The sequence below is a fragment of the Octopus bimaculoides genome, chromosome 1 (genome assembly GCF_046866305.1).
Source record: "Octopus bimaculoides isolate indiv1 chromosome 1, ASM4686630v1, whole genome shotgun sequence".
Classification (NCBI taxonomy): domain Eukaryota; kingdom Metazoa; phylum Mollusca; class Cephalopoda; order Octopoda; family Octopodidae; genus Octopus; species Octopus bimaculoides.
Genome location: NC_142928.1, coordinates 41,406,043 through 41,422,102, shown reverse-complemented (window position 1 = coordinate 41,422,102; position 16,060 = coordinate 41,406,043). Strand labels below are relative to the sequence as shown.

General features: G+C 35.6%; 1 protein-coding gene across 1 annotated transcript in view; it reads right to left on the bottom strand.

Moving 5' to 3' along the window:
* The window catches only part of LOC106878935 (Golgi apparatus protein 1), a 69,263-nt gene that overhangs the window by 29,468 nt on the left and 23,735 nt on the right, over positions 1-16,060 (bottom strand). The window contains exons 5-9 of the mRNA XM_014928303.3: positions 7,670-7,915; positions 4,978-5,158; positions 3,164-3,405; positions 393-514; positions 5-106 (exon numbers count right to left, since the gene is read on the bottom strand). Coding sequence (XP_014783789.1) covers positions 5-106; positions 393-514; positions 3,164-3,405; positions 4,978-5,158; positions 7,670-7,915 — 893 coding nt within the window. The remainder of the gene's footprint in view (positions 1-4; positions 107-392; positions 515-3,163; positions 3,406-4,977; positions 5,159-7,669; positions 7,916-16,060) is intronic.

The following is a 16,060-nucleotide window of genomic DNA, read 5'->3' as shown; positions in this document are numbered from 1 at the left end:
TTACCTAAAATCTCTTGATATGAAATATTGAATTTCAATCAAACGCTCTTCACATTCATCAGTCATTTTATCTGTTCCAAGTTTCTCCATCAGACAACTCATAATTCTTAAATAATAGAAAATGACAAGTTTATTATACTATTAATTTAAAAATGGTAAAATATTTGTAGAAACACTTTTCCTTTAATTTGTATTGAAAGGCAACTTTCTGAAAGCAATTATTTATTGCTTGCATAGCATTATTCAAAATATTTAAAAAGATTTTTTTTTAAATATAAAACATGGGGAAAACATACCAAATAGTAACACAAAAACTCAAATTCATAATGACTGAAGAATCTTTTTTGAATAATATGTGTCAATAAAAAGCTTTAGTTAAATATCAGACTAACCTTGCATCACCTGGCTGGATACTTCTGCATGCAACATCAACAACAGGTTGACATGCTTTTTGTAAAGCACGGTCAATACGGAAATCTTGTCCAACATCAGCCTCATGTAAAAGGTTAGTTAACTGAAATGTAATAAAAGAATTCATACTCTATTATGACAATGCTTGAAATATAATTAATGAAAAATCTCTCATAAACTCTGCACAGATATTGCCAGTACAAAGGTAATTTTTCATCTTAACAATTCAACTGCAATTACACATATCAACAATATTTTCATGTCCCACAGTATAATGTTACTTTTCAGCCAATTATACCAATGGTTCTCAATAATGTTTTGCCTATAGACCCCTTAGATTCCTATCTGACTCTCTTGGACCTCCATGGCCATTCAATGAATATAATAATAAAAAATCCTAATGTATTTTTATAATTAAATATTACTAGACTGCCTGTGACCTGTTGGGTCACTGATAGTTCAGGTTATATAAAACATTGAAGCTGATTTCAACATTGCATTGAAATGAAAGTTAATTTTATGATGATTCAGTTAAATATTTCAATTCGTTCATATCATCATAGGTCAGGTTTACAAGTTCATGTTTAAGGTTTTATCGCTTATTTACAGCATCTAATAGAAATAGAACTTCTGGGATAAACTTGAACTCCAGTAACAGCATTTATTTATAGTATATGTGCACACTTCTACAAAAATGCAAAAGGAATTGTTACATTATGTGAACATAAAATTAATGGAGACAATTTTCCCATTTCAAGGTTATGTTACTTTCAGAGTATTTTCCCATTATGCACCGTTTTGGCTATTTATGAAGGCACCCCACAAAAAACCACCTATCTCGGAAATCTGTGGTCCACTTTACATGAAACTCGTTTTATTCCATTTGTATTCACATTTCAGATGTACTTTACATTCAGAGTATTAAATGACAGACAAGCCAGTAAGTAAGCAATCACAGATTTTAGTAGTATATAGACAGATTAGGAATTGTATAAAAAATCAACATATTTTGTGTATTGTAGAAGTATAAACAATTTATTGTACATAAATTTTAACAACAAAATCTTATATGGACTCTGGTCAAGAACCACTGATTTATACAATGCATGCACAACATCACTGACATCCCTCTTGCATACATCAGATGATGCCTTTTTATTGGCTAACCACTTTCTCAGCTGATTTGTACTTTATCGTAATAGATTATCATTACACATCCAACAAATCTAAATTGCCAAACTTTTCTCTAGATTCTACAGATCTTTCACACTCAAAATTCTGTAGCAGTATTTTACAGCATCATGTTTCATACAGTTTGTCTTCCAGACAATGAGATAAACTCTTTTTACTAACAAAAAACACTACTTGCTAAATTTTTCCACTCCTTTACTCTAGAAACATTGGCTTCACTAAAGCCCTCCTTTGAGTTTTTAATAATTTTGATTCGAGCCTCTTGACTTGTACTGAAGTCATACACTACTTTTTGTGGATACTATTTACAAGTTTGCTACTATTTATTTGCATTCATATAATAACGTATTTTGACTGAAACAAATACCAGTCATCACTGCTAATGAAGTGTAGCAAATACCTGGAACCATAGTTATCACAGCAATGTACTACTACAATCTCCTCAGAACAAACTGATCAACTACTTTTCAATAACCACAACTGATTGACTGCAATATATACATCTAATATACATTACAGTCAGCTGACAAAGAACTGTAAGTTTTGTACATGTGGAAAATGTATATATGAATTCATGAGATTATTTTACAATGAAATACACATTTAAGTATTGATTTGCTTAGCCAGTTTTGTTTCCATGCATAACATTAATGTATATTTGTTTAAAATGCTAATAATTATCAACCGCATACTGATATTACCAAGCTATCCTATATACTTACATTGGTTTTGTGTGTTAGTGTGTACTGCTAATTGCTCAACACATTTTTCTGCAGCCTTTTTTATAGTGAAATAAATTGCCACTTATCTGTCTAGCAAACTAGCTAAACAGTTCAAGGACACCATTTCACTGAAGTTTCTAAGTACCACTCCATATGTAACAGACTTGAAATCCTAGTTGACAATCTGAGACAAAACAATACTATCTATTATGAACACAGTATATTAGGATTCTTTCTAGATACTGTACAAGACAACTTCTCATCCAATACTGGAGTTTTATTTCCTTATTAATTAGAATTTTGTCATACTGATCTCTAGATCAATATAACAAACAAAAAAAAATACTAATTATGTACCCTAGATCATGGATATTTCCCTGTAGTTATGATAACCGTAACTTTGATGGAACATAAAATTAATTCTTAAAGATAAAGCTTGATGCTTCTACACTAAAGAAGACAGACAAAATGAATAAAACTTATTAAAAATTTTTCCAAAAATATCAGAATCTCAATAGACAGAAAATACTTCAAGAGGACATTGTGTTATGATTTTTTTTAGAAGATGAAAATGTTCACTTGTATGAAAATATGAGCAGTTTATTTGCCTACTCTTAGTGTTAAAAATTCATATGAACATACATAATTGGTATAAATAATGAAATACTAATCTCCCAATCTGCTCCTTACCACAGATACTCCCCTTCAAAAAGACAGAGTTCAAAACAATAAACATCTTACAGGAACTTTAGATATAACAGAAAGAATTAATATGAATTTTGTAAAATTTAAGATAATCAAATAAGAAAACGTCAAAAAACAAAGAGTTAAAATGTTACCTGAGTTTCACATTCTTGACTAATATGCTTTTTTAATTTAAGGGTACCCTTAAAATGGACTGGTCGTGATAATTCCATTAAACAATGTAATGTTTTCCCTTCTTTATTGCTGCCTCCACTACAATACTGGCGAATTTCAACATCACAATTTATCACAATTTCAGGAGTAATCTGAAAATCTTCCATTATTGCTTTTCTCATATCATCAACTTCTGCTGTACATTCAGATGAAATTGGCATACCTGTTGACAAATAAGATGAAAAGGAATTCATTTGCTAATTTAAATGAAATAATTTCAAAGGATAAAATTGTCAATATTATTAAATTAACAAAGATTCTGCATCAAAACTTATAAAAGAGATTATTTTGGTCTAAACAAGGATTGTTGTGTAAATGAAATTGTAAAGAAGATCAAAATATCCCAAATAAAATTCATAACAAATAAATCACATAACTCTAATGGATAAAGTGGAGATTAGAGAAAGAAAATTCCAAGTATAGATAGAAATACAAATACCTGTCAACTAATTCTTAAACAAAATTCAAAGAGTAATTTATTGACAGAGTTTGTCTAAGACACCCTCAGGCAATCATCATCATCATCATTCCATGTCTATTTTCCATGCAGGCATAGGTTGGACAGTTTGACTAGAGCTAGCAAGCTGGAGAGCTGCACCAGGTTCCAGTCATGTTTCGGTTTAGTTTCTACGGCTGGATGTCCTTCCTAATGCCAACCACTTTACAGAGTGTAAAGTGGGTGCTTTTTACTTGGCACCAGCACAGGTGCTTCTTACTTAGCATGAGTACAGGTGCTTTTTACATGGCACCAGCACTGACAAGGTCACTGAGTAATAGTGACCAAAAATCTGTTCAGCTGGTAGGGGAGCATTAACCAAGTGGCTTATCTGCTGTGGTAGGCAGGTCTTCTGCACCGCAAGGCACCAGATATCTGTCCTTTGTCATCTTCATAAGGCCTAGTGTCTTGAGACTGGCCTTCAGTAATTCATCCCATGTCTTCCTGGGTCTCCCTCTTCCACAAGTTCCATCCACTTTAAGTGATCAGCATTTCTTTATGCAACTGTCTATATTCACAAGCATCACATGACCAAACTAGCACAGCCTTCTCTTTGGCACACTGCATCTAATTCCTCTTATGCCAAACTTTTCTCTCAATACACTAGCACTCTGTCATAGATGTACACTGACATTGCATATTCAGCAGAGCATACTAGCTTCATTCCTCCTCTAATCTTCACATGTCCTCTGCATTCAGGGCCCATATCTCACTACCATGTAACATTACTGTTTGTATACATGCATCATATAATTTTCCTTTCACTTGGAGAAGGAAACCTTTGATTGCCAACAGAAATAGAAGCACTCTGAATTGTCTCCGTCTTATTCTTTTCTAATATCTATGGCAATTACTGATATAGATGCCCTATTGCATGGAACCATTTCAACAAATATGATGGGAAAAAAAGAAAGAAAAAAACATGTTTAGGTATATGTCAAAACTTAAACTACAGCCAGAAAGATTATTTAAATTATTTTTTCTTTCAATTATTCTAACTTTGTCACTACAATAGTCTTAAAATTAATGGGAGACTAAATCACTAATCCAATTCAACTTAACCTATATTATAAGTGCAAGCATTATTTCTGCCAGATGTTCTGCAGCTGAATAGTTTTTAAAACAACTACTATTGAAGAAGAAAGGATTAGAAAGATGAAGTACATAATACAGTGTGTCTAGTAAAATTTGAGCATTTGACAAATAAAACTGAAACTCATTCTTTAAAATGTAAATAACCTTTTTTCATATTATTCTCCAAACACAGCATCACTGAAGCCCTTTGCACCACTGCAGAACCTTTAGAATCTTTCAAGCAAGAATACTGCTCAATGTCATTATGGCAAGCAGCAAAAAATCCTTTCTCAATTTTAATATCCTCTGCAATAAGTTGTTGACGTAACACAAGTTTTTGTCGGCACTAAAATGAAAATAATAGTTTTCAATTAGAATAGGATTTGAAACATGTTAAGACTTCACACAGAATGATTTTACCATATTTTATTTTAGAAGGTTGGTTCATATCCCTGATATATTGCTGGCGCTTGTTAAAAGATTTATTGAATTGAATTCTTGATTACACACCTTCATACGAATATTATCTACCTAATAGGAAATTAATATTCAGTTATTCTATGTCCCTTTTGCCATGAGTGGGACAGATACTTGCTAAGTGGCATTCATCACCACTATTCATCATCATCATCATCGTTTAACGTCCGCTTTCCATGCTAGCATGGGTTGCACGATTTGACTGAGGACTGGTGAAACCGGATGGCAACACCAGGCTCCAGTCTAATTTGGCAGAGTTTCTACAGCTGGATGCCCTTCCTAACGCCAACCACTCAGAGAGTGTAGTGGGTGCTTTTACGTGTCACCCGCACAAAAACGGCCACGCTCGAAATGGTGTCTTTTATGTGCCACCCGCACAAGCCAGTCCAGGGGCACTGGCAACGATCTCGCTCGAAAATCCTACGGGAGCCAGTCAGGCGGTACTGGCAACGGCCACGCTCAAAATGGTGCATCTCATGTGCCACCCGCACAAGAACCAGTCCAGGGGCACTGGCAACGATCTTACTTGGCTTGCCGGGTCTTCTCACGCACAGCACATTTCCAAAGGTCTCGGTCAGTAGTCATCGCCTCGGTGAGGCCCAATGTACGAAGGTCTTGCCTCACCACCTCAGCCCAGGTCTTCCTGGGCCTACCTCTTCCACGGGTTCCCTCAACTGTTAGGGTGTGGCACTTTTTCACGCAGCTATCCTCATCCATTCTCACCACATGTCCATACCAGCGCAATCGTCTCTCTTGCACGCCACAACTGATGCTTCTAATGTTCAGCTTTTCTCTCAAGATACTTACACTCTGACGGGTATTCACATTGACATTACACATCCAACGGAGCATACTGGCTTCATTCCTTGCGAGCTTACGTATGTCCTCAGCAGTTACAGCCCATGTTTCACTGCCATGTAGCATGGCTGTTCGTACGCATGCGTCATACAGTCTGCCTTTTACTCTGAGTGAGAGTCCCTTTGTCGCCAGCAGGGGTAAGAGCTCTCTAAACTTTGCCCAGGCTATTCTTATTCTAGCAGCTACACTTTCAGCGCACCCACCCCCACTACTAACTTGGTCGCCCAGATAGCGGAAGCTATCGACTACCTCTAGTTTTTCACCCTGGAATGAGATAGAAGTTGTTTCCTGTTTGTTTACAGTCTTTATTGCACCTGAACATCTGCCACAAACAAAAACTAACTTGCTAGTTAACCTGCCTTTGATGTTGCTGCACCTCTTATGTGTCCATAGCTTGCACCGGGTACATCTTATAGAGTTACTACCTACTCCTTTTCTACATACTGAGCAGGGCCATCTACCTGAAGGGGTTTGTGTTTTATCTACCTTCCTACTTATTAGGATTTTGGTTTTAGCTAGGTTGACTCTAAGGCCCTTCAATTCTAGACCTTGCTTCCACACCTGAAACTTCTCCTCTAGTTCTGATAGTGACTCCGCAATTAGGGCAAGGTCATCAGCATAGAGGAGCTCCCAGGGGCAACCTGTCTTGAACTCCTCTGTGATTGCCTGGAGGACTATGATAAATAAGAGGGGGCTGAGGACGGAACCTTGGTGGACCCCTACCTCTACCCGGAATTCATTGCTGTACTCATTTCCAACCCTCACCTTACTGGCAGCATCTCTGTACATGGCTCGCACAGCTCTCACTAACCATTCTTCTATCCCAAGTTTCCTCATTGACCACCAGATAAGGGATCGGGGGACCCTGTCAAAGGCTTTCTCCATGTCAACGAAAGCCAGGTACAGAGGTTTATCCTTAGCTAGGTATTTCTCCTGCAACTGTCTCACTAGAAATAAGGTATCAGTAGTGCTTTTACCTGGCACGAACCCAAACTGCATCTCATCTAAATTGATTCGCTACATTTTATAAAATTGTTTAAGTTAGCAGCAACATTGATGTCGAGCAGATCCCTCATAACAAGGTGAAAAGTTACTGTAACCTTTGAGTTTACTGATGTTTTTTTTTAAAGAAACATTCATATCATGATAAAAAAGCTTTTATCTCTGCCACCTTTTAACCAATATGTACTTTGAGATCATAAAATCACAGAATAAAACTTCATGTAGTTCCACAAATGTTATACATTGAGGATTTCAACTGAGCAAGGTTAGGAATGTCTCCAAATACAATATGTAAAATTACAGAAACTGGAATTAAATACTAATGTGAACTAATTAGTTTGAGAAAGAAGTATACAATGCATACATTAGATATTCATGCTAATTTTTAAACTAAAAACTAAATAAAATTAAAATTAATATTTTTAAAACAAATATTCAAGTACTTTTATTATGCAGCATTTTTATTTCACAAAAGAAATCAGAAATGAGAAAAAAAAAAAAAATTATTTCACTAACTTACCTTATCTGACATGTCATTCTCAAACTTATGCTTCATTAGACAATCAAATATACGACCATTACCAGCAGCTACTTTATCACAAAATCGTTCACGATCTAATCTGCATGCATAGAAGAGAGGGCGATCTAGATGGTAGTCATCTGCTTGTAACTCAGTAACTCGTTGAATTTGACGGTGGCAGCTTTCAGATAATGTTCTTATTTTTTCTTTTAAACATTCAATAGTTTTTCCTTGCAAATGAGGTGACTGAAAAATAAAAAGCAAAATATTTACAAGAATTTAAAATATACACACACACACATTACTATTTATGAAAAGACAATTATGAATAGTGTCAGTAAGTAAAATATTATAATTAGTAATATGAGAAATGCATTTGAAGAGTCCACAATATAAAACTGATAAATCAAATTTCAATCAATATAACAAGATAAGTAAAATGACGAGTAAGCAATTTTCTTCAGAAATCAAATAATAATTATGCATCAATATGTATACAGTGTGAGTAACTGAAAACAAGCTCCACTTCTACCACCCTCCCAGCTAATCTTAAAAACTCAAACTATCTCCAAAAACAAACACTTTGCTGAAGTAAAGAAATAAACTGTTTATTCAGCTATTTTTAAGAGATGAAATAGAAAGGATAAGACAGAAGAAGAAAGAAAGAAGGAGAGAGAATTGTTCACTGACAAATTTTATTTTTTAGTCAACTTGCTGAAAAAATAAGCTGCCATAACTCTTACAAACCAAACTATCATCTTAAATAAAGGCTATATTGTACAATATAAATAAAGTTCATGATATATATGAACTCCTATGCTATACTCCATCTCAACACCTCTCATATCTGCTCTCATTCTCAACCAGCACACACATCAGCCATCATACCCCACCCACTATAGCCACCCTTATGTACTCCTACATCTTTCCCACTGCTCTCACACCCTGCACATCATTCCCCCTACTTTCTGATCTTATTCTCTCTTCATACTGATATTTCCCATCAACCACACCTATACCCTTGCTCATCACTCACTATACTCACCTCTAGTCAGATTTACTCTACCCTCATACTCTTATGAAACTATTCCCTCTATCCCACCTGATCCACTCTCCATATCCTCTTTTATACCCATTGTATCTTGCTCTGGCATTTAGTCTCCACCATCTATTCCTTGTTTTTTAACTACTCCTACCCATACCCACTCCTATATAATGCAGGATAGCCATGTATACTCTCTATAGTAAGACACCTGTGCTTGTCACACTTTCACAATGTAGCTTTTCAACACCTGGCATAAAACCATTGATGGAGGTGCATGGCTTAGTGCTTAAAGTGTTGAACTCTTGATCATAAGATTATGATTTTGATTCCTAGACTGGGTGACGTGTTGTGTTCTTGAGCAAGACACATCATTTCACATTGTTTCAGTCCACTCAGCAGGCAAAAATGAGTAATCCTGTAACAGATTGGCGTCCTGTCCAGGTTGGGAATATATATGCACTGGAACCAGGAAACAGGCCCTCGTGAGTTGGTATGACTCAAGAAGGTAACTTTAACTTTATAAAATCATTGCTTCCCCACCACCATGTAGTCAAGGGAACATTTTTCCCCCCCTTTTCCCTGTTCACTTTTTGTAAGTTACTCAGCAGCCTCACTCGTGATGGTGGCATAAAAAAAAAAAAAGCAACAACCCACTACACTGTAAAGTGGTTAGCATTAGGAAGAGCATCAAGCTGTAGAAACTGTGTCAAAGCTGACATTTGAACTTAATGTGGGCTAAGGGCTTGCCAAATCCTTTCAAACCATCTCACCCATGACAACATGGAAAACAGACATTAAATGATAATGATATGAATGATGGAGATTGTCATGACTAAAATGCCTTTCATTACAGCTTTGTCCATCTAAGACTGATCAAGGAATAAACATTTCTTTGAACCAGTGAAGGAAAGCCTCTATGCAGGTGATCAAACTAGTTTTCTTCAGATCACAGCTGCAGTTTTGAATTGGAAAAATGTCCAATATACACAATTTTATACATAGATATAAGTTATAAAGCATATTAAAAATATATTTTACTTAGTCCAAACATTATCTGATATAGAACTCAATACATCAGATAGAATGGAAACAGTCCAGCTCAGCATGAAACTGAGTAGACAGTCAACTTTTGATATAATAAAAATAGTGCTCTCTGCAGGATAGTTGGTGTCAGGAAGGTCATCCAACCATAAAAACCCATACCAAAACAGACATTGAAACCTGGTGCAGTCTTCTGCCTTGTCAGATCCTGTCAAGCCCTCCAACCCATGCTAGCATGGAAAGCAGACATTTGATGATCATGATCTGTCCACTCTGCCCAATGTTTTGAGTTCTATATCAGATAATGTTTGTACTACATTAAGGATATTGTAATGTACTTTACAGCATAACATCTCCATGATTTTGTTAAGCGACATACCATACAGTTTCTGAACACTTACATCAACAGAACCTTCAAAATGGAACCCATCAACATACACTTCTTCATAAAAATACATAGCCATACCCACAGCGAAAGTTTACTTCAGCAAACTAATTCAGAAGACAGCACTTCATTGTTCCAACCTATCCATCCTTACAAATATCTTGACAATAATTAGCGTTGGGCCTGATGGAGGCAAAGTGGCTGAGTTCCTTTCAAGCATTGGGCCTCATGGAGGCAAAGTGGCCGAGTTCTTTCAAGTGTTGGACCTCGTGGAGGTAATGACCAAGACCCTTGGCATTATGCCATGCTTGAGAAGATCCATCAAGCTGAGCAAAATCAGTCATGGCAGATACTGGTGTCGTGCTGATGGCACGTTAAAGCACCCATTACACTCTCGGAGTGGTTGGTGTTAGGAAGGGCTTTTGTTTTTTCATGCTGGTACAAGTTGAATCAATTGCTACGATCCAAATCAGCACTGCTTACCTAGACAAGTTGGGAAAAGTGCATCTTGCTTGAATATTCCATGTTTGGCATGGATACTAAACAGGATGCCCCTCCTATATGACTGAGGTGTGAGTCACAATCTAAAAGACTTCACCAGGTGGTGCTTTTAAGTTAGACATGGCCTGGGCTTATACTGGCTGAAACCTATCTAAGTTATCACCAACTATTTTAGAATGTACACCGAGTGCATTTTATTGTGACAACGATACTACAGAGGTGGTTATGATCTTGACAACACCAAAACCTCCTCTCAACCACAAGATTTATTAAGTATGTAGGGTAGTTTTATTGTTGCACGTGCAAAAGAGATAGCCACATCCTTGACAAGACTAAAGGGTCTCCTTAATCCTATGAGATTTACCTTCCTTGCCAATCACTTTATGAGATATTTTGAGTGGATTTATAATATTACTAATAATAATATGATCCCAGGAAATTTGAGAATTCCTAATATGCTATGAAGTATTCATTCCTTTGGGATGACATGGCTGAGGAGCTGAACAAAAGTGAGGGCAATAGTGGGAGAATCAGATGAGTGGGTAGGGAGCATTAAAGTGATGGCAGAAATAGAGTGAATGGGATAAGAGAATAGTGGAAGGAATGAGAGAGTAATGGTTAGTAATACAAGTGGATAAATGGGAGGACTGAATGATTGATGTCAATACCAGGTGGTGTGAGAGGGGGAGGGGTAAAGGTAGATATATCTTGGTGATAAGAGGGAGAAGGCTATGGTGATAAGAGGGAGAAGGAGGGAGTACAGTGTTTGAAGGGGGAGAGTTAGATAGGTCCAATGATAGTGGTGTGGAGGAGAAATATACAGACCATCTTCAGTCAATAGGTAGTATAGTGAGAGTGTAAAGATGGGAGGGTAATAGTGATGAGATCGATCATGGTGTGAACAACAGAGGCTTTGAGCAATAGGTGCACAAATGAGAGAAGGTGGAAGGGGTATGAGTGATAGAAGTAGAAAGAGAGGTGGGGAGGGAGAGTGTGCTGACTTTACTTATCTACCATCATACTTTTACTTCCTTTAGACTCCTCTCTTCAAACTCTTTGTTATTCATCTTCTCAGTCTATGCTTTAAGCAAATAATAGAGTAGTGAGCACTCTACCGTAAGTACTTATATTCTCTAAGAGTCTATGGTCTTAGAATATACATGGTAATCTTGTTAATGTGGGTACTCTGATAAAATTTGCCCAGTAGACTCTATAGGGAGGTTGACAAATGAGCAGAGATGTAGGATCCTAGAGGACACTTTAGTCTTGTCGAGAACATGACAATGTTTCTAATGCTGGTGATACAACATACACCCAGTAACATTCTGTAAAGTGGCTGGACATAGGAAGGACATCCAGCCAGAGAGAGAAAAAACAAAAATGAAACATACAAGTGCGACACTTTTATTTTTGAAACTTGTTCCTAAATGCCTAGGAGGAAAGTAACTCCAAATATGAACTAATTACGACTATGATGACCCATGCTAGCATGGAAAATGGATGTAAAATAATGATGGTGTGTGTGTGTCTTCTTATGACTAGCTTAGGAGTGTTTCTGCTTCTATAATTTATATAACTGAGTACAAGTATAGTTTTTTGTAAATAGTTTCTAAATATTATAAAAATATTAACAAGCATACTATTTTCAAGTATATGGGATGTTATGTGTCTCCGTATGAGACATTTATTTGCTCATGTTTCATTGTGTGCTTCTAGAATTAAAAAAATTAAAAAATTTCCTTATGTGCTACAAAATTTAATTAGTTGCACTAAGTAATTAAATAACATGGTAAGAGATCTTCGAATTGGATATAGGAATATTTTCGATCACATTGAGATAAAATTCATTCTGAATTTGAAATTATTTTATACCAATGCGACTGTTTCAACAGACAACCTTTTGCTGAATGTAAAGAACATCTACTAAAAGTTTTATGACAAAAAATAAAATTAATAACAGAATAACAGGTAGCTATGAAGCTGAACAATATAGTCCAGTAAATATGTTGCATATGACTTTAAATGAAATAAGCCTCTGTAATGAAATGGACCAATTTGCTAACGAAATGGTCCATTTCATTACAGTGCTTATTCAGTTGGATATATTCATAGCAATTACCATGATAGCTGATAGTGAGGGTGTCAGTAAATAGAATAAACTATCAGTCACTGTAGGATGGTAGACTGGCAGAACTGTTAGAGTAGTGGACAAAATACATTGTGGTATTTGTTCCAGGTCTTTATAAACTGAGATCAACATTGCCTTCCATTTTTAGAATATTAGAACAATGCTTTGTAGTATTTGTTCTAATCCTTACATTCTGAGTGCCCAGGCAGGTGTAGTAAGCTTGTCTTTATCTCTCCAACAAGATGGCATCTTGTAAAATCTCACAAAGGATGGCAATGAAAAACAACCTTTGTAAAACCCCACCTCCATTCATCAATCTGATGATGCATGAAAGAACCAGTCACTACAACTGCAGTAACAATATCTGTTTCGAGGGTAGCAAGGAACATAAAAGTAGGCAAAAAGAAAATTGTATGAAAATTTTTTTGTTCTCAAATCTATCACTAACAAACATAGATGTATAATTTCCAAATAATCTACAAGTGAGAAACAGATTTCAGAAAAAATTATCAAAATAAAAATTTGATTTAAAAAATAAAAAGTACTCTAAGAAGAAATAATTGCTAACAGATGTCAAGACGAGGTGAATATGTTCTGGAAGAGAATTTAGCTGATGTTAGCAGAGACAAATAGCAAAGAACAAAACCATTCACTAGGATAAAAACATCTGGCCAACCAAATGTTGGAATGTAATGCGCAAATTGTGTAAAGCTTGTCTGTGCTTGTTCCTAAAAGAATACTGCTGAAGCAACAATTTTATTATAAATGAACTAGCAACTGGAAAGAAAAGAATATGAAAATATTGCTCAGTTGATAAATGTTTTCTTGATGTGGAAATAGGAAGCCTGATTACAATTTGGGAAGTGACTTAAAAATTTGGTATGTGAACTATTTCTATGGTGGACAAACCAAAAAGATGGCTCACATAAGTCAGCAGTCAAATACATTTACTACTAAGAGTAGCAGAGATTTGGTAGAGTTTTATGTACTTTAAAGTACAAGGGGATATCATGGCAGGTTAATCTGTGGGTGGAGTTATTAGTAAAGGTCATGAGGTAGAGACTATGATGACAGAGCAAAAGTTAGGCTGTCAAAGAGAGATGTTGTGTCTTAAAGGTATATTTCATTCAGACAGTGAACTTCCAATAATATTATGTAGAAATCTGAAAGGTATACACTCAGGTATAGAGACAACAGAAACCCTAATACAACATATAGCTTCTCTATGGATATAACTGATACAGAATAGAGGAAACTCTTTAGTCTTGCCACAGATGAACTTTTTTTGTGCCAATGGTACATTAAAATGCATCCAACCTACACTGTAAAAATATATCTGGGGGTAGGGAGGTTTCTACGAGAAGCTGCTGAGATACAACTAACCCATGCTGGCATGGAAACACATATAAAATGATGAATCTATGTGTTAGTAACTTTAGTAATGAAAAGTTCAATTGACTACTATATTCTCATGGGACAGATATGGTAATTAGCCAAGTATTTAAACTTGACAGTGAAGTAAAGGAAATTCATAAATCAGTGACATATATTTCTCCAACATCTAATAATAAATGTAACACATCATTTGACTTGATAAAAGCATAATTCCATGATGAACAATCAGAGCTCTTTGAATACAATAACTCACACAGTGTTTGCTGTACTAGTTCCAAGAGCTAGAAATTTGATCAATAACAATAGCAATGTGAAAATTATTAACTGTAATCAGAATTGTTCACATTAACAGTGATAACACTGTTTCTATCTCAAATATAAATTAGGAATAGAAATCGTAAGACTGGCACAGACAGCATTCAAATATTACATTGGATTTCTTTGACAATATTTTTTAACCACTTAAGATAATACAAGTTGCATCAATAAAAGAAATAATATTACGAAGTCAATAAAGAATTGTTAATTTTGAAGTTGAAGAGCTCTATATTAATACAGCCTTTAACGAAAAAAAATATATCAAGAGAAAGTTATATTTGGCTATGTTGCTCAATATGGCACCAACAGAGACAAAAATAACAGTCAATTATAGATTAGCAACCTCTAAATGTAGTTCATTTTACCATCAAGAACCAACAAACAGCCATAAAATACCTCATAAACACACTACAATGAACATCAAGAAAATCAAAGAATCATATAAAAAATTTAAACCTAAGAGACTAGATCTAATTTGTTTGGGCATTGCTGTGGAATTTAGGTAATCAACAAGTTTCCAAATTAAATGAAAAGCCAACCAACTCACAGTGTGGACTGGTAGGTTTTTTACATGGTATCAACACTAGCAGGGTTCCTAAGTAACATGCAATATATATGCATGTATATACAACAGTGTTTTTTTCAGTTTCTGTCAATCAAATCTCCTCACAAGGCTTTGGCTGGCCTGAAGCAACAGTAGAAGACATTTATTTGCCCAAGGTGCTATGCTGTGGGACTGAACCCAGAACCATGTAGTTGAGAAGTAAATTTCTTACCACACAGTCAAAATACAATGAGAACAGTTAAAAGTGCAGAAAAAATCCCACAAATAATGAATAAGGTATTAGTTTAAAGCTAGCGGCAAAAGCAAAAAAGGTATATGTATGATGCTTTGGATATTAATTTTTCTGTAAGAAAAGGTGAAGAGAAAATAGAGGGAGGAAGGGAAAAAGGAAGAAAGATTAAAAGGTGAAAGAGAGATAGACTAAGAGAGAGAAAGATGTTGTAATGAGCATGTATGTGCATATATGTGTGTATTTATATGTGAAGAAAAAAGATCAGGAGTCATTTTAGGATGGGCATCAAGCTGTAGAAATCATACCAAAGTAGACATTGGAGCTCAACACTGTACTTTGGGTCATCAAATCCTATTGAACTATCCAACTCAAGCCAGAATAGAAGATGGACATTAAATGATGGTGATGAATGAGGTTGGGAAGGATGAAAACCAATAAGCCAGCGAGAAAGGTGTCTTATAGAGTTAGAAAGGCATAAGTAAGTGTATATGGAGGTGTGCATATATATGCCAAGGGTGTAGTGTGCAGTGGTTTTGTAAGGTAAAATGCTTGTGCAATGTGAATTTTCTGAAAGGGCATGTGTAATCAAAATACATGTTTAGGTCAAGGAATAGCACAAAAGTGTGTTTGTGTGTAGTGTGATGTGTTGCTTTGATTGTTAATGTCATCATCATCATCATCATCTTTTAACGTCTGCTTTCCATGCTGGTATGGGTTGGATGATTTGACAGGAGCTGGCTAGGCAGAAGACTGCACCAGACTCCTGTGTCTGCTTTGATAA